Raw genomic sequence first — 19,102 nt, 5'->3', positions numbered from 1 at the left:
TTCATTTCTGATTTTGTTTATTAGTGTCTTTTCTCTTTTTATCATAGTGAGTCTAGCCAAGGGTTTGTCAATTTTATTAATCTTTTCATAGAACCAGCTCTTTGTCACGTTAATTTTTTCTATTGTCTACCCTGATTGGGGTCATAAATATTGATGACTGTTATGTCTTCTTGTTGTGTAGTCCCCTTTATCGTTACGAAATGTCCATCATTGTCTCTTGTTACCTTTTTATCCTGAAGTCTGCTTCATCTGATGTAAGTATGGCTACAGATGATTTCTCTAGGTACCATTTGCTTGGAGTGTCAATTTCCACCATTTCACTTTGAGTCTATGTTTGTCCTTGTAGCTGAGATGTGTCTCTTGGAGGCAGCATATGGTTGGGTTTCGTTTTTTTTTATCCAATCTGCTACTCTGTGCCTTTTTATTAGTGAGTTTAGTCCATTTACATTTAGGGTGATTATTGATATATGAGGATTTCCTATCATTCTATCTTTGGTTTTCTGGTAAGACTGTGGCTCCATTATTTCTTTGCCTTTTTAGTGTTGTCTGTTATTTCTGTGTGGTGGTGTTCTGTGATTTTTCCCTCTTTCTTCTTTTATTACATTATATATTTCAGTTCTGGATTTTTTTCAAGTGGTTACCATTAAGTTTATGTAAAAGAAAGTTTCATATTTAGAGTATTCCATTTTCTTCAGCATGCTTACTTTTTCCATTCCCATATTCTGGTTCAGGCCTTTATTCTCCCCCCTTTTATGTTTTGGTTGTCACAAATTATCCCTATTTATGTTGGTCAAATAGTCTCCTTCAGTATTTCTTGTAGTGCAGGTCGTGTGTTAGAAAATACCCTCAGCTTCTGTATGTCTGGAAAGGTCTTTATTCCTCCTTCATATCTGAAGGGAATCTTTGCTGGATATATTATTCTTGGCTCATAATTTCTCTCTTTCAATGGTTTGAATATTTGGTTCCACTCCCTCCTGGCTTGTAGAGTTTCTGCTGAAAAATCTGCTGATAATCTAATGGGCTTTCCTTTGTAGGTTACCGTCTTCTTTTCCCTGGCTGTCTTGAGGATTCTTTCTTTGTCGTTAATTTTTGACAGCTTCAATACTATGTGCCTTGGAGAAGGCCTGTTGGGGTTGAGGTAATTAAGTGTTCTATTTGCTTCTTGGATTCGAGGATCCATTTCTTTCCACAAGTTTGGGAAGTTCTCGTTGACTATTTGTTTGAATATACTCTATGTTCCCTTCTTTCTTTCTTCTTCTGGTATGCCTATTATTCTTATATTGCTCTTTCTGATGGAGTCAGAAAGTTCTTGTAGAGTTCTTTCGTTTCTTTTAAGTCTCAAGTCTCTTTCTTCTTCCATCCATGTCATTTCCAGATTTCTATCTTCGATGTCACTGATTCTTTCCCCCATCTGGTCAACTCTACTACCTAAGCTGGCTGTTTCATTCTTCATTTCATTTATTGAGTTCTTAATCTCCAGAAATTTTATTTGGTTCTTTTTTAAAATTTCAATCTCTTTGGTAAAATGTTCATTTTGTTTTTTGATTGTGTTCTTGAGTTCATTAAACTGCCTGTCTGTGTTTTCTTGCTTCTCATTGAGTTTTTTAAGAACTGCAACCTTGAATTCTCTGTCATTTAAATCACATATTTCCATGTCTTTAAGTTCATCTTCTGGAGACTTCATTTTCTTTCTGAGCTGTCTTGTTGCTTTGGTTATTCATGGCAATGAATGATTTATTATTTCTCTTTCTAGGCATCTACAGGAGTGGGTTCTGCAACAGGTTGATAGAAAGAGGTCTTTCTTTTGTTTTCCAGTAGGTGTTGGTAGAATGTTTTATTTTCTCTCCGACTGCAGCCTTTTATTCTCTCATGCACAGTAGTGTTATATTTTCTCTGCACTATTCCAGCTTCTCACACAGTGGGGCAATTCCCTAGAAGGTGGGTTTCTCCTCTTTAAACAGTTCGCCTGGGTCATGGGGTGCAGCCTCCGTGTGGGGATGTGGAGAGCTTCTAAAGTTCCAAAGCTCTTCCTGCACCAGATTTAGAGCCCGTATGTTTCAGCAGTTCTGTTTACTCCTGCAGGGATCCGCCGAGATAGGTGGGGTCAGGGGTGGGGAGGGTTGTGAGAGGTGGCCCAGAGCAATGGTGGCGACCACCACCACAGCTGGTCCTGCTTCCACAGCTCCCTCTCCTTTGCGGGAACTAGTTGGGCTGTGAATCTGTGTCTGAGGACCACAATTCTCAGAACTGCAAATATTCTGTTCTTTTGATCTGACACTGCTACTGTTCCGCTTCTAGCACCGGGCAGGTGGGGGCGGGGTGAGCTCTGAGAGGGTCCAGAGGGGGCAGCTAGTCTCAGTGCCTAAGGTTTCTTCTGTTCTCTGCGGCAGTGAGGGCTTAAACCACCGTTTTCAGCCTTCTTCCCTCAGTCTTTTCTCCAAGGTCTCTGCCGTGAGCGTTGGGTTGAGCCGTGTTATGTGTTGTCCCCTCAGCCTCTATTATCTTGATTATGGTGATTATGTGGGTATCTACCTTTGTCAACACCCATCAAACTATACTTTAAATGGGCATTTTTTAAATTCAATGTAAATTGTTCTTGGATAAAGTTTGAAAAAACAAATCTGAAAAAGCTAAGGACCAAGTTGCTAACTGGCCAGCAGAGAGCACAGTGCAATTAGCAGCTCGGGTGCTAGTCCCGACTCTGCCTGTTTAATGGTTGTGTGCCCTGGTCAAGTCCCTCCATTCCCCTGGGCCTGCTAAGCAAAGGAGTTGGACTAAATGATTTATAGTCTGAGATTTTGGCCCCCAAGGACTCTCCTTAGCTTTCCCTTCTCTGTAGCTGGAATGCCCTTTCCTGGGGACATCACATGTCCTCGCTGGCATCTCCTCTGGAAAGAAAACCACAGAGGGGCCAACCTTTAACACAGGTGTGTTTGAAGGAGTGGGGATGAGAAATGTTTGAGAAAGGGTACCAGAACCAAAGCCAGAGTGCCCCTCAGTGGAAGGTCAGGACCCCAGGAAGAGAGATGGCGCTGGGGCAAAGGGTGGTGAGGGCAGGTTAGCACATTTCAGAAACCTTAGGGTAGCAGGGCCAGGAAGTCTATCTAGGTCATTAGGACCCCATCACTGCTTTCTGCTCACTGAGAAACCTGAGTGGCCTCTAGTGGATAGGGGATAACTGCCCCAAGCGTTCCTGGATAAACTTCTACTTCCCGGCCATTCTCCTGCTTTTAGAAAGTTCAACAGAACTTAAAACTATTTGAAGGCATAGAGATTTCTTATGAAGAAATGAACTATACACAAACTCTAGTGACACATTAACAGTGCAACCGTGTTTGCAATAAATAAAGCAAATATTCCACAAGGCTGTCTCCCAGTCTGAAACCTATAGGACAAAAAGCACGTGTGTCTCCTTTCTTCCTTGCCTCTACTATGGTAGTTTAAGCTCTGGAGTCATTTAAACCTGAGTCCAAGTCCCAGCTCTGCCATTTCCAGCTGTGTGGCTTTGGAAAAGATATTTAACTTCTCTGATTCCTTACCTGTAAACTCAGATGCTACCATCATCTGCTTGACATACGAGTACTTTTCATTCTTTTTTTTTTTCACTATTCTGGGGTGGGGGACAAGACAGACCAGTCCTTGTTCTTAAGAAGCTTATCATATTCTAGTGAAAAAAAGACAGATAATGAGCAAGTAAGTACACAAGAAATAAATGAGACAATTTAAGTACAGTGAAGGAAATAGCCACAGTGCTGTAATAGAAAATAACTGTAATGGAAAATAAGCAGGGAGATGTGCTCTGGTTTATTTGCGCCAAAAATTGTTCCAGTACCTGTGTGGGGAATGGATTGTAGTAGGGCAAAGAGGGAAAGTAAGACCAGTTAGCTACTGCAATAGCCAGCAGCTTGTGAGCTGAATTAGGGTGGCAGTAGCGGAAACAGAAGTAATAGGGCACATTCAGGATGGATTTGGAGGTAGAACTGCCAGGACACTAGTTCACTGGATGTGGAAGGTAAGAAAGAAGATTCAGGATGGCTGCTGGGTTTGGGAATTGAGCAACTGGGTGGAGAATGGTGCCCTTTATTGAAATTGGCAAGTCAGGGAGAAGAACCAGATTATAGGAGAATCAAGAATTTGTAGGCCCTCTTAGGTATGAGACTAGCTGTCACATTTCACATGGATGAGCTTGGAGCTCAGGGAGAAGTCAGGACTGGAGAAATATCAGGTGGGAGGCATCAGCATATAGGCGCTACCTGAAGTCATGGGGCCAGATAAGATCGCTTAGAGAAAGAATACCCATAGAAAGGATAAGGGGACCTGGAACCAGGCTCTGAAGTGTGCCAGGATTTAGATAGTGGGCATAAGAGGAGCAGAGAAGACTGTAAGAATGGCCAAAGGAGAAAGAAAACCAAGAAGGCAGTGTCATGGAAACCAGAACAAGAAAGTGTTTCATAAAGGAGGGGCGACCAGCTGAGAGCTGTAGGCTGGTATTAGGAATAAAAAGGGTAGCTTGGCATATTGTACAGTAGTAGTAAGCTTGTAAGACAGCAGTAGTTGTAGCAGTTCTGGCCTGATCTTGTTCCGCACATGCCCATGAATCAGACAGGGATGAAATTTTCCCTTTATATGGGGAAACCTCAGCTAATTGGCAAGTCTTGTTTCTCTTGAACGATGCCATGCCTGGCAGCGAGTACTGATTCCCTCCTTGCTTTCCACAGACCTTGGTGAGTGTAAGTAACAGGAACCTGGGTACACCCCCTAAGGTTGGCCTGACCCACACCCACATTACTCAGGTAACTGGGAGACCTCCCGCCACTTGGTGGTGCCAGAGACCCAGGAATTGACTGGGGCCTGTTGCCAGGATTTATGAGCCTCCTCGTGCTGGTCCTAGGCCATTAGAGAGAAGCACTGCTTACGACTACTGAAGAGAGCAAAGGACGCAGGGCACATTGTGGTGAGAGCCAAATTGGGTGATCCGTTTCATAAACTTCAGCTGCCATGTAAATATATGGTATCCTGATTCAAAAAAAAAAAGAAAACAAGCTCCAAACATTTGTTACAAACCCTTTGAAGAGTTTAGAGCAGTTACTCTTTAGTCTCTTCGTGCTAGGAAATATATTCTAAATTTCCCAGAAATCATGATTTTACATGTTGTGTCCTGTTGTCGGATCATGTTATCGCCACTTTAAGTCTGGGAAGAGCACAATCCAAGTTGTAGGTGGTGGTAGCTCTGAAAGGAAACAAAAGCTGCCTGAATCCTGAGGTTGTGGGAAGGAAGAACAGGTGCTGATTTGGGACTGGAGCAGAGGACCTGTCTGCTGAAACGGCTGGCTGCCTGACACGGGGACTCTGCCAGAGACAGGCCTCAGGCAGCATTGAGTTAAGATACGGACTCTCATTGATGAGCCTTTCCCATGTGGGATACACACACCGCACCAGCCCAGTTATCGGTGATCAGGGAGAGGTGTTAGTGGTCTCTGCCCTTTTTCCCCTTCGATTCTCTGCTGGAGAGAATTTTTGTTTTGTATGTTTAATACTGTAACCAAGGTACTAAGAAGCTGTGAATTTTGTTTTCCTGCAGAACGTAGGACTCTCTGTTACTTGATCTTTCTTTGCTATCCCTTTGCCCTGGATTTTGTTGTGGTTTTGTTTTTGTAATAACCATCATCTACTTTAATTAGAGAAGCACACTAGGTATTCACCACTTTCCCTCAGATTCTTAGTTATCTGTCTAAACCACAGCTTAATGTTTTCAGATTTTATTTTTCTCAAAAAAGTCTTTATTCCTTTTCAAATGAAGGTTTTATTAATACTTTAAAAATAATATCCAGGATCTTATTTATCTGTGCTGATGGTGAGGCAGTGCTGTGCAGGTTTCTGTACACACAGAACTCTGTCCGGCCGTACCCAGGCCTTTTATGTACTGAGCTGCATGAAGGCCTAACCTGTCTTAACACCCTGAAGAAAACAAAAACAGAAGCAGAAAGTATCTGCTTTTACAGTACAGAATTCAATGTTATCCAGCCATGACCTCATTGTTGTCATTGGCAGAAAGCATCTCAGTCCCTGGAAGCATAATAGCCGAGAGCAGCCATCGCACGTGCTGCTTTGGGGATTTAGAATCTGATAAGTGCCACCCGACTGACGCTCTCTAGAAACAAATCCTGCTGCTTGAGGCTGCCAGTCCTTAGTGGAAGTGTGTAAATCAAAAGGAATGAGGCGAGGCAGGCGTTACTGTGAATGGGAGGGTGCAGCAGTCAGGGCTGCAGAGCCAGACAGGCGTGCTGCTGGGCAGCGAGGCGGCGAGTTCAGCAGCCTTCCCTTCTCTCGCCGTTGACAATGGCGCAGTGGAAGAGTGGGGCCTGGGGGTCAGGAGCTCCGCTTCCCTCTTCCCAGCCCAGCCTTTCTCTTCTGGGCTAAGTCGGAGGCACCTCTCCTGGCATTTCCCGGGCAGTGTAGCGCCACTTAACATGACGACTATGGAATAAACTGGAACCAATTAAGTGCACCAAGTGATTTTTTAAGAATGGAGGATAAAGACTTTTATTTGAACCTAAATATTGTTGTTTTTGTTATTATTAGGTATGCTATGTTGACTATGGATTTAGTGAAAATGTTGAAAAGAGCAAAGCGTACAAATTAAACCCCAAGTTCTGTTCACTCTCATTCCAAGCTACAAAGTGTAAGCTAGCAGGTAAGAGGAACTTCTTTTTAAAGCTCTTTCCATTTTGATACATTATCACCAGTGTACTTTTGGTTAAATCCTAAAATATGCTAAGTATCTCAAGGTTTTATAATGGGTTATTTCTTGAAAGGTATAAATTCATGTCTAATGTGGTCTTTATAAGATGTGATCATTATAATACTGTTACAATGTTTTTGCTATATTTTTATATATAACATATGTAATATATTACATTTTATTATAAATGTCTATTTGCTATCTTAAAGGGTTTTTTTTCGTTGTTGTTCTAACTGCCCTAGTAACAACTGCTAGAGGCCCTGTATCGTGGGATTCGATCAGTTTAAGTCATGTTGTTTGACATATTGTGAAGTGACAACCAGCTTCGTTCCCACTGAGATGGGCTCTGTGGGTGCTCCTTGTTACCAAGTAACACACCCTCAGGCGCCCAAGCGTGAGCTGGGCTACAGGTCATGTGTGGTCTCGGGCACAGTCGATGTATCACTGTTCCTTCCTTTCCTTCTCGAAGAAGCATAAGGAATGCAGGTGTGTGAGAGTGACATTGTAGGGATAATCTGAAAGTCCGGAGGCGTTCTAGTGGCCATATTAGTGAGGAAGAAAGGCATTGAAATGTGTGTGCATCACGCCAGGAGAGCCTGAGCTCAATTCAGAAAGTGATCCAGATTCTGTCATGAAAATTAGCCCTGTGAAGAAAGACCTCCTTTCAAGCAGGGATAAATCTTTTTGTCAGAGGAGCTGGGTTTGGCTCTATCGGTGAGATAAATCTCAAGTAATTTTGAAAGCCTGTTACAAACCTGTAGGAGTTGGTTTCGAAAAGAACATATCAAGAACATAGGACAAGATTTGGGATGGTGAAATGAAAGATTTGATAAAAGCGACACACTTATGTGTCGGGAGAACAGAAAAAGAGTGAGAGAAAGGTGGGGCGGCTGGTTGGCTCAGTTGGTTAGAGTGCAGTGCTCTTAACAATAAGGTTGCCGGTTCTATCCCCACATGGGGCACTGTGAGCTGCGCCCTCCACAACTAGAATGAAACAACTGCTTGACTTGGAGCTGATGGGTCCTGGAAAAACACACTTAAAAATAAAGAAAGAAGGAAGGGAAGAAGGGAGGGAGGGAGGGAGGGAGGGAGGGAGGGAGGGAGGGAGGGAGGGAGGGAGGGAGGGAGGAAAGAGAGAGAGGTAGCTCAGTGGGAGTCTGAGGTTTTGCTTATGGACTAAAAGGGGGAAATACAGCAATGGCCTTATAGTACCATTGGAGAAATGATGAGCTAGTTTTAATTGGTTTAATAGATTGACTGAGAGTTGTCATATATATGAGACATGGAATTACAATTTTCAAAGAATTTAAAGAACAATTAGACAGTAAAATTCACCCAATATCATACTAAATTCACCTAATACCATGTTACGTTAAACGCTGATCCTTCTTTGATAAATCAGAAAATTATTTGGTATCTTCAGGGTCATTGTGGTGTACTGAAAGAAAGAAAGAAAGAAAAAAACAAAGAAAGAAGAAAGAAAGAAAGAAAGGGTGGATGTCTAAATTTACAATGAATGTGTGTTCATTTTATAAGAAAGAAATAACTGTGTATATTTAACTAGAAAATGAAAAAAATCAAAGCTATATTTTTAGGAAGAACATTACAAATACATGACTGGCAACATGATTGATAGCTTTTATATGTATTAGTCTTTTTGTGTTAAATATGTGCTTGTATATAAAGTGAAGGCTATTTCTCCTAAGGTAGAAATTCTGATTGATGATCAGTTTTTCTTCTTGTTTTAAGATTGCCTGCCTAGTGTAACCATTCAAAAGGGCATTCACATTATAATATATGTCTTAAAACCAAAGGGTGGGTTATATAAAGAAGATTTTAAAACAAAGCTTTCCTATAAAATTTAAGAATTTTGTAGTAGATTCATAGTTGTAATTAATAGCCAAAATAAATACAATCTATCTATCCATCTTAGCATGATTCTGCTAATTAAGTACAAATTTAAATATTCAATATTTTTCAGGGTTGGAAGTTCTAAGTGATGATCCTGGTTTAGTGAAGGTGGTTGAATCATTAACTTGTGGAAAGATCTTTGCAGTGGAAATACTTGAAAAAGCTGATATTCCACTTGTTATTCTGTACGATACATCAGGAGAAGATGATATCAATATTAATGCCACCTGCTTAAAGGCCATATGTGACAAGTCACTAGAGGTTCACCTTCAGGTACCACTGTGACCACTGCTGTCATCTATCACACATATTGTAGGAAAGAAAGTTATCAGGAAAGAATGTTATAAATTTTAAGCTAACGCTACAGAGAGACAGATTACATACATATTGAGAAAAAGGGGGCGGGAGGTGCAGGAATGGAAAAAAATGCCAAAACATAAATAGTAATTGGATTTTTTTATTTTCCAGGTTTTACAATGAGCATATATTAATTTCATATGAAATTATTTTTCAAAGATAATAGGGGAGGATAATGCAAAAGAAGGGAACATTAGATTAATAAAGATGTTTATTAAATTATTACCTTTAACATTTTTAAAATGTGAAGAACGTAGATATCCACAAAGAAGGAAACCTTTCAATAAATTATAGGGCAGCCGCTCTAAATGATAGAATGAGATGTTAAAAATGATCATTTTAAAGGCTTCATAGTAACATTGGTAAAATGTTTGTTTTAATAAGTAGAGCAGTAGTGAATTGTCTTTATATTATGATCTGACTAAAAATGGTTAAAATTAAACCTTGACTATGATTACAGGTTTTTAAAATTACTAAAATTTATGTAGCCTATGGATACAGATTAGAAAGTAGGCTGATAATGGGGTTGATTTGGTGAGAGTGTTTTTTTATCATTTCTGTTAATATTGCAAAAATATGTTTTATGTAAAAATTCTTTTTCTACATTAATGGGGAGAAAATGAGGTTAAGGATATTTTCAGCCTTTGAGATAATGCAAAGTGGTAATAAATAAGTGTATGCAAAATGTCTACTTTGTGCCCGACACAAATGATATCTGATCTTCCTTTTGGAAAGAGGTATCTAAACTAGTTTCTCCCATTGGAGTCATGAATCTCATTCTTTCCTATCTATCCTCCAGCTCAGAGGATTTAAAGTGCAAAGACTTGTAAGAACATATTTAGGCAGATACCCATTGGGTAGGTAATAGCTGTGCTGTGTTCCCAGGCATCTGATGTGTCCTTTGTTCGTTCCAGGTTGATGCAATGTACACAAATGTCAAAGTGACTAATATTTGCTCTGATGGCACACTCTACTGCCAGGTGCCTTGCAAGGGTCTGAACAAACTCAACGACCTTCTGCATAAGACAGAGGACTACTTCCATTGTAAGGTATGGCGGGGCATCGTCCCCCTCTAGAGTTAGTCCTAAAATTGCAAATAAGAGTGGTCACTAACTTTTGAATAGTTTGAGGTAGAATTTCTAGAATAATGGGTAAGAGCCACAGACTGCATAATTTAAAACAAAACAAAGCAAAAAGAACGCACTGGTTTCTGCGTTGTAAAGTGAGGATAGTAAGAGTGTGTACCCATAGGACTGTCATGAGGAGAGGTCACGAGGCCGCTTAGCACCGTGCCTGGCACATAGTGAGCGCTCAGCAGCTGGTAGGTTTGCTGTTTACAAGGTGCAGTTCATGATCCTGCAGGGCAGCTGCGGTGCGTCTGTCCGTCCGCTAGAGCCAGCTGGCTCCTCTGCCTCAGGCAAAGAGGGAAGCATGGGATGTAGGGAGGATAAAACTTCGGAGGCATCACTCCCGGGCTCGCTAACCTACCGCCTTGGTAGATGTGGTTCTACAATTCCAATTTATTAAATGCGCTCCTTACCCTTTAATTCTTTTCTGACGTAGGATATGTAGAGGTTTTGTTTTAAGGTTCCAAGGTGATTTTCTTACCTCCCTTAGGACATTGTCGTCATAATGCAGAATATGCTGTGGTTTCCAAGTGACTAAACTCTAATGTCACTTCAGCCCTGACCCCCTCATCCCGGGAAGTGAACCGTTGCCTCTAACCTGAGCACACTGAGCACCTTGTAGCACTTATGCAGCCCTGCATTTTATAATAGCTGTTTAAGGACTTACTTGCCTGACTGGAGTGCAGGCTTGTTGAGGGCAGACACCGAGCTTTATCAGGTACTGACAAGTACCTAATTCATGTCGGCACTGTGGTACCTAATCTGGTGTCTCATATAGAACAGGGTTCCAAAGTATTTGCTGAATAAGGTTCAGTCTGTATTCAGACCCCAGCCTAGAACTGAGGCATTAGATCTATAGCTTTACCTCTTTCTGTCACAGATGTCGTGGATGTATGTATCTCAAGGTCATTACTTAAGTTTGATTTCCTAGTCTATCTTGGAAAAATCTGAGACACCCTGAGAAACCGACTCCAGTGACTCATTTGCATGCATGTGCTTATAACCTGTGGTGAAAAGCACTCTCGATAGTCCCGAGTGCCCTTGTAGCCCAAGTGGAGACGTTACCTGTAGCAAGAGTGCAGACATTCACCCGGAAGGGAAGAGACCACAGCAGCCCCCCAGCTTCAGGCTACACCAGAAGAGGAGGATAAAGACCTACAGCCATGAAGTGTTGGCCTTTCACTGGCGCTGATACCCACATTTGTGTTGTTAACATTTCTTTTGTTTTGGAATTAAAATCTTATCTTTTAATCTAAATGGTAAAAGGTAAGAAGAAGAGGCCTTATGGACAGGTAGCCCAACCTGCTCACTTGCATCCAGGCTCTGCTCTTCTTTGTCGGATTCGTCCTCCCTCTTTGTGTTTAACTGATGGTGCCAGTGCCTAGATGAATCATACTGACCTCCACACTCACATTTTTAGACATTTTAACAGGACTGATTTATGAGCCATGTGCCGGGAAGGAGAGTGGCTCACTGCCATCCACACGTGGATGAGGCACAAGGCAGACGTTCTGTAATCCTCAGGACAGGCCCTGCCTCCACTGATTACATATGGGTGAAACAGCTGGCCTGTGACACAGCGATGTGTGTCTGATGCTGTAGCAATATGCTCTTGGCTCAGAGTAATAAAAGTGTCGTGCCATTCTGTTTTGCAGCACATGACCTCGGAATACTTCGTTTCCGTACCCTTCTGTGGGAAAATCTGCCTCTTCCATTGCAAAGGAAAATGGTTACGAGTAGAGGTAAAATCAGTCACTTGACTTTTTTTTTTTTTTAACTTATTATGAACTATTTCAGGTGTACAAACAAGGTCTTAAAAAATGGAATAAGCACCCACATGCTCATCGCCAGTTTGAGAAATAAAACATGACAGATAGGGTCGACGTTCCCCGTCTGTATCCCCTTTCTTCTACTCCCACCCTGGGGGGCTGCCTGCTGACTTTGGTGTTGCTCATTCCTATTTGTTTCTTTATACTTTTATTATGTGTGTATCTATACACACACAGTTTTACTATCTATATATTTTCATGTACAGGTAGTGGAAATATAGAAATGAATATGTATATAGACTATAGTAAAAAAATGAATAAAGTATAACTCTATGAATGAATGTTTTAAAAATGTATGTAAATAGTAAAATGTATTGGTTCTTCTGCGACATGCTTTGTCATTTCTTCTTTGTGAGATTCATCCACGTTGACGTGTGCAGCTCTAGTTCAGTTGTTTTCACTGCTGTATGATGTAACGGTGTATGAATATGCAAACATTATAACTCTCTTCTCCTGAGGATATTTAGATTGTTCCTAATTTTTTGTTATAAACAGTGCTACCATGAGCCTTGCTGCGCATATCCCCCAGGGTGCATACTCACTCGTATGTAGGAATGGCATTTCTGAGTGTAGGGATGCATAGCTTCAATTTTGCTAAGTATTGCCTAATTGCTCTCCAAATTGACCCTTTCACTGAGGCTGTAGCCTTTTGAGAGTTCTGGCTCCTTGAGAGAGTCTCAGACCCTCCCTCCCTCCTGCCCAGGTCGACTTGGGCTTCAGTGTTCACATACACCTCTATTTCCAGTCCCTAATAATTGTCTTATTTTCTTGCAAGTTAAGTTATGAATTTGAAAGGAAGCTTGTTATATTTTATCATATATTTCTATAATGTTTTCAAAAGTGGGTTTTTAATTTTTCTGGTTACTGTTTTTTCTTTCCTTCTTTTTTTGATATCTAGTTTATTCAATTGCTAAAACTGCAAGTTTGGGCTTGATTTTATTTTATTTTTTTCTGTTTTTCCTTTGTTTCAGAAGATTTTAATCTAGGTGCAAGGACCTCCACTTCCAAGGACCCTTGCAGAGTGTGTGTGTATATTATGTATTTTAGGGGTGGGGGAGTATCCATAATTTTCATAAGATTCTCAAAGAAGCCAACCCTAGGAAAGTAAGAACCATTGCTTTAATGATTTTTAAATACTGCATAGCAATATTTTGATAACTTAATTATACTGATTTTCCTTTTATTTAAATAAAATTTGGTCATGTCCGTTTTAACAAAAGGAGCAATTTTGAATTGTTGTTGTTATTAATGTGAATATGTGTCAGAAGGCTGAGATCTGGGGTTGTATGACCAAGAGTTGTCTGCTTAGCTATAAACTTCAAAAACATGACTCGTTAAAAAGAACATGGCATTATTAAAAATTTAAAGCTCTGTGGTGTTTAGTGTATAAGGGCACAAATACTTATTTTTTAACTTTTATTTTGAAATAATTTTAGACTTTCACAGAGTTGCAAAATAGTTCAGAGTTCCCATATGCCCCTTACTGACAGTGTTAACATCTTGAGTAACCAATATCAAAACCAGGAAATTAACATCAATATAATATTAACTTATCTGCAGAACTTAACATTTCTCAGATTGTCCCTCAAATGTCCTTTTTCTGGTCCAGGATCCCAAGTTGTATTTAGTTTCATGTCTTCTCACTTTCCTCCAGCCTGGTAGTTGCTCTGCCTTTCTTTGTTGTTTGTGGCCTTTTGCAGAGTGACAGTATTTTGTAGAGTGTCTCTCAACTTGAGTTTCTTCATGTGTAGAATCAGGTTATACTTTTTTGGCAATAATACCTTTCCAGTATATGCTCAAATACTTTATATAAATATCTAGTATTACTTTTACTACTATCGAATTGTGTGTTGTCTACCTTTGAAGTAGCAAAAGTGTTCATTCTTTTATTGATGCGTAGAAAGCTAAGGAAGGAAAAATGATTAATGAAAAGCAGATTCTTTGTTTAAACAATGTATTTCTTCTTGACATGTCCAAGCTTCATTTGGTGCCTATACATTTTGAACTTATTCCATACATCCAGCCAAATCTATTCCATGGCCATCACTCTCCCTGCCATCACTCCTCCTCCAAACACATCCTGAGTGATCTGCATTCACTTTTCTATACCAACTTCAGTCAGTCCTCAGCCACTGCTGTTTGACTTCTGCCTGCATTCCATCAGAGAGCCTGTTCTTGCAACAGCACCTTAATTGCACAATCTAATTAGTATTTCCCGGTCTTATTTTATCAGACCTCTTTGCTGCACCTAACAGTGTTTAAACTTGAAATTGTCTTCTCATTAGGCAACCATGTTACCAAATCCTCCTAATTTTCCTTATGGTGCTCTTTCTCTTGTTTTCCACCCAAGTCTCCCCCTAAACCTTACCACGGAAGTGTCAGTGTCCCCAAGTTCTATCCTGACTCACCACTCTCTTCAGCCTCTGCTTCCCTCTAGGCAATCCCATCTCATAGTTTCAGTTATCGTCTCAGTCCTAATGTGTCCTAAATTCATTTTCCAGCCCTTGATGAGCTTCAGATTCAGGCAAAAAGCCCAGCCTAATGGTCCATCTCACAACTCCCCAAGCTCTACGTGTCTGAAATCAGAATGATCTTTCCCATCCTTGTCTTCCTCGTGTGCGTGTATGTTGGTGGTGCCTCCGTTCATGCAGTCACTCAAGCTGTTCCTTAGGAAGTATCTTTGACTCCTTAATCTTTCTCAGCCCCCAGTGCAACTGATCACCTCACCCTGCCAGTTTTACAGCCTTGTCATTTCTTGTCTAGATCCCTGCAGTACCATGCCAACTGGTTCCTTTACCTTTCCTCTGTCGTCCTCCAATACCACCCCACTAGAGGGAGCAACCCAAAGTGCAAATCATAGTAAATAATAATGTGTTCAACTTTCAATGAGGCTGTTTCCCAGACACTAAATCTTGTTTTTCTAAACATGAGTGATCTCATGTAATCTTCACAAAACCCTGTTATCCCCATTCTTACTGAGGAGAGTCATTCAGCTAGAAAGTGGGAGAGCTGAAATTTAAAACTGAATCTATTTGATTCCAAAACCCTCACCCAGTCTTACCACCAACAACAGTACATGGCTTCCTCTAAAGCTGACCATCTCATTCTTTTACTTAAGACTTGACATTGGCTTCTTCTTATCTACAAGGGAAAGTCTAAGTTCTTTAAGACACAATGTCTGGCTCCAAGACCTTGCCTTTGCCTGGCTCCCAGCCCCATCTCTTGCCTTGCCCTGCATCTCACATTTTATGTTCCAACATAACCAAAATGCTTGTAGACCCCACCTGTAAGAAATATACGAGGTGTGACAGTTAAGTTCGTAAACTCATCCTAGAAAAAGTGCTACATACCTCATTGCTGAATATCACTACAGTCACCTTCGAAGTACTCCCCTTGGGAAGCTATGCACTGACGCCAGCACCTATTCCACCCTTCAAAGTAATTTTGGAACTCTTTTTCTGGAATGGCCATCAGAGCTGTCATTGTATTACCCTTGATATCCTGAATGTCATCAAAATGTCTTCCGTTCAATATTTCCTTTATCTTTGGGTAAAGAAAGAAGCCATTGGGGGCCAGATCAGATGAGTAGGGAGGGTGTTCCAATGCAGTTATTTGTTTACTGGCTAAAAACTCCCCCATAAACAGTTCTGTGTGAGCTGATGCATTGTTGTGATTCAAGAGCTATGAATTGTTGGCAAAAAGTTCAGGTTGTCTAACTTTTTCATGCAGCCTTTTCAACACTTCCAAATAGTAAACTTGGTTAACTGTTTGTCAAACAGTTGGTACAAATTCATAATGAATAATCCGTCTAATATCAAAAAAGGTTAGCAACATCATTTTGACTCTTTATTTGGACTGACGGAACTTTTTTGGTCTTGGATAATTGGATGATTTCCATTGTACACTTTGACGCTTTGTTTCAGCATCGTATTGGTACACCCATGTTTCATCACCAGTGATAACATAGCCCAAAACATCATCTTGCCTCATCAAAAGGTCTTGGCAAACTTCAACTCTCCTTTGCTTTTGTTCATCGGTGAACTCCTTCGGGACCATTTCTGCACACACCTTTCTTGTGCCAAGATTTTCAGTTAAGATTTTCCTAACTATTTCTCTATCGATGTTTACTTGGTCTGCTATGCTTCTCACAGTCAGCTGATGATTTTGACGAATTTTTGCAATGTTTTTGTCAGTTCTGCTTGTTACTGGCAACCCTGACCTTCCTTCATCAGTGACGTGTTCTCTCCCGTCAGACAAACATTTAATCCATTTGTACACTGCCGTTTTCTTCATGGCATTATCTCCATAAACTTGGACTAACATGTCCCTGATTTCACTTCCGTTCTTGCCAAGTTGAACAAGAAATTTAATGTTTGTTCGTTGCTCTAATTCAAGTTCAGACATTATCGAGACTGCACACAGAAACACGCAACAACAATAATGAACACCACTCAGTATGACACCGCCACATGTCGACACGAACACAGCTGTGAGACACTGATATGCCACGGTTATGAAACTTACCAAGCTGTTTGTACAGTGCTGCCCATGTAAGCGCACGGTGGCAAGTTCACAAACTTAATTGTCAGACCTTGTATGTGTCTTTGCCCGTCCTCTCCCGTTTGAAATGTCCAGATTAGCCCCTTACTAGATTCCTACCAATCTGGTTTACTCCCATTCATCATTTAAGGTCCAGCTCTGAAGGACATCAATTTGTGAAACTTATTAAATTCAAGTTTGTGAAAAAGGAAATACAAATGTTCAATAAATATGATTATTTCTTAAAGGGACAAAAATTTACACAATTTAAATTATTCAGCCAAAGGGTTTGTTAGATAAGTCACAATATATCTATATGATAGACTTATGTAACCTTAAAATGGTGTAGAAGATTAATAACATGAAATATTTTTGAGACATTGGGTAAAAAGTAGTCAATTTATGAAATAGTATATACTAATATGTTATAATTTTTGTAAATCTATTTTTTGTAGATGCATGAATAAACAACTAGAAGGATAATTGTAATCTATAATAGATTACAAGTGATTTTTATATCATTCTTTTAAGTACATTTTCTATAATGGAGATATTATACTAAAATAAGAAAAAAAGTAAATTTGAAGAAAAATACCAATTCTAGGCATTTCTTCCTCCTGAAATCTTGTCCTAATATCTACTTCCTGGCTGGGTCAAGGTACCCTTCCTCCATGTTCTCATAGTACCCCATGTATAACTTTATTACTATCCTTACTGCATTATATTATGATTACATATTTGTGTCATCTCTCACGAGACTGGGAGCTCTTTGAGATGGGGAGTATATCTCTGTGGCCCAGTTATGCCTGGATATAATAAGCATTGAATATATGCCATCCATACCAAATATATGTTTAATATACATATATTTGAATAAATAAATACATTTTAAACTATTGCCCCATAGTACTGTGTTTATTATATCTTAAGAGATTAAAAAATTATGCAGTTATATTAATAAAGCATTATCTGGGGCAGTAGAAAAAGGCTTTACTTTCACATATCTGACTCCTAGCCAAGAGTGGCCCAGTTCTTCTTGGCAGTTACCACATTGAATGCGCCACCATTCTTCAGGTGGCGGTTAGCGCAGTTGTCAGCATAAAGTCCCTGCCCGGATCACCATCTCCATGGGGCTCTGGTCAACGTAACTATGTTTAGTGATGGCAAATATCACAGTGGCTTACTGAGGAAAACGGGGGGCATTTAAAGGTGCACTCAGTATCTTACAGTGTGATGTTGCCATTTGATCACAAATAGGTAATTATTGCGTTGACTCGGTGACTTATTACTTGAATTATTAGCTGGACTTATTTTACCTCTTTGTGACTTTTCTCTGTTTCAATTTTTTAGGTAGGACAGATGATAAAAATTATCGTTAGGTTTTCTGACAATGCTGTAGTAGAAAAAATACTACAAGGAAAATTCTGTCTCTGAATTCGCTCCAGTCTTTATTTCCTCATTACTAAAACACAGTAGTTTTTTCCCCCTCACATTTTAATATTTTGGAGAACAGACTGCATCTTATAATCAACAATAATGTATCAACAGTGTCCTAGAATTGAAAACAGTCAATATTACTGTATTTATGAATTTTACTAATTATTAGTTTAGTGATTATTACTGATGAAATGAATTAACAACTAGATGTTGAAATCAATTCTACTCCAAAAGAATACCTACAGGTACATTTTAAAATAAGAGAGAATTTAATAACACAGATAATCTTTGTTTCTTTTTATTTGCAATGTAGAGTTAAACAAAATGTAGTTGCACAGAAGCTTTTTGGCCCTTTGGATGTGCTCGTAAATTTGCCAACACTTGTCTCACTGCAGATCACGAACGTCCACAGCAGCCGGGCTCTTGATGTTCAATTCCTGGATTCTGGCACCGTGACGTCCGTAAAAGTGTCCGAGCTCAGGGAAATTCCCCCTCGGTTTCTACAAGAAATGATTGCAATACCACCTCAGGTACTATATGTTACAAGCCTGGGAGATTTGCTGGAAGAAATTGGGATATGGTAGTAATCACGTGAGATGCCCCCTTTCAGTTTTGATCTTGATAGTGATTGAAGTCTGAGTTTGTAACTAAGTTAGCAGTGATCCAAGTGTGGTGGTCCCCTGGTGTTCAGATGTAAAAATTGGCCGATTTAGACAAGAAGTCCAGTCAGACTTACAGAATATTGTTTGATAAATGTTTGTTTTTAAGTATGTTGAGTCATTGGGCTGTGTTGTCCAGTTAGAGATTTGATTTTAATAATTAGATGTCATTGCTGACTTCTACACAGCTGCGGGATATTGATGTAAATATTTGTTTCCACAGTTCTTAGTTTAATTAGGTAACCATTGTCTTTGGATATCTATATATATATATATAGTAAGGTTTTATTGGGGAAGGGGAACAGGACTTTATTGGGGAACAGTGTGTACTTCCAGGATTTTTTTTTTTTCCAAGTCAAGTTGTTGTCCTTTCAATCTTAGTTGTGGAAGGTACCGTTCAGCTTCAAGTTGTTGTCCTTTCAGTCTTAGTTGTGGAGGGCGCAGCTCAGCTCCAGGTCCAGTTTCCATTGCTAGTTGCAGGGGGCGCAGCCCTCCATCCCT

General features: G+C 40.1%; 1 protein-coding gene across 2 annotated transcripts in view; it reads left to right on the top strand.

Annotated features, from left to right (window-relative positions):
* TDRD7 (tudor domain containing 7) overlaps positions 1-19,102 on the top strand; it is a 69,921-nt gene that overhangs the window by 39,154 nt on the left and 11,665 nt on the right. For both annotated transcript variants that reach the window (XM_019729177.3, XM_074330747.2), the window contains 5 exons: positions 6,583-6,694; positions 8,724-8,926; positions 9,925-10,059; positions 11,793-11,879; positions 18,338-18,472. In XM_019729177.3, coding sequence (XP_019584736.3) covers positions 6,583-6,694; positions 8,724-8,926; positions 9,925-10,059; positions 11,793-11,879; positions 18,338-18,472 — 672 coding nt within the window. The remainder of the gene's footprint in view (positions 1-6,582; positions 6,695-8,723; positions 8,927-9,924; positions 10,060-11,792; positions 11,880-18,337; positions 18,473-19,102) is intronic.

Source organism: Rhinolophus sinicus, chromosome 16 (assembly GCF_057876585.1).
Source record: "Rhinolophus sinicus isolate RSI-liver-muscle chromosome 16, RSI-T2T, whole genome shotgun sequence".
NCBI classification, from domain to species: Eukaryota; Metazoa; Chordata; class Mammalia; order Chiroptera; family Rhinolophidae; genus Rhinolophus; species Rhinolophus sinicus.
This window is presented reverse-complemented; position numbering and strand designations above follow the sequence as displayed.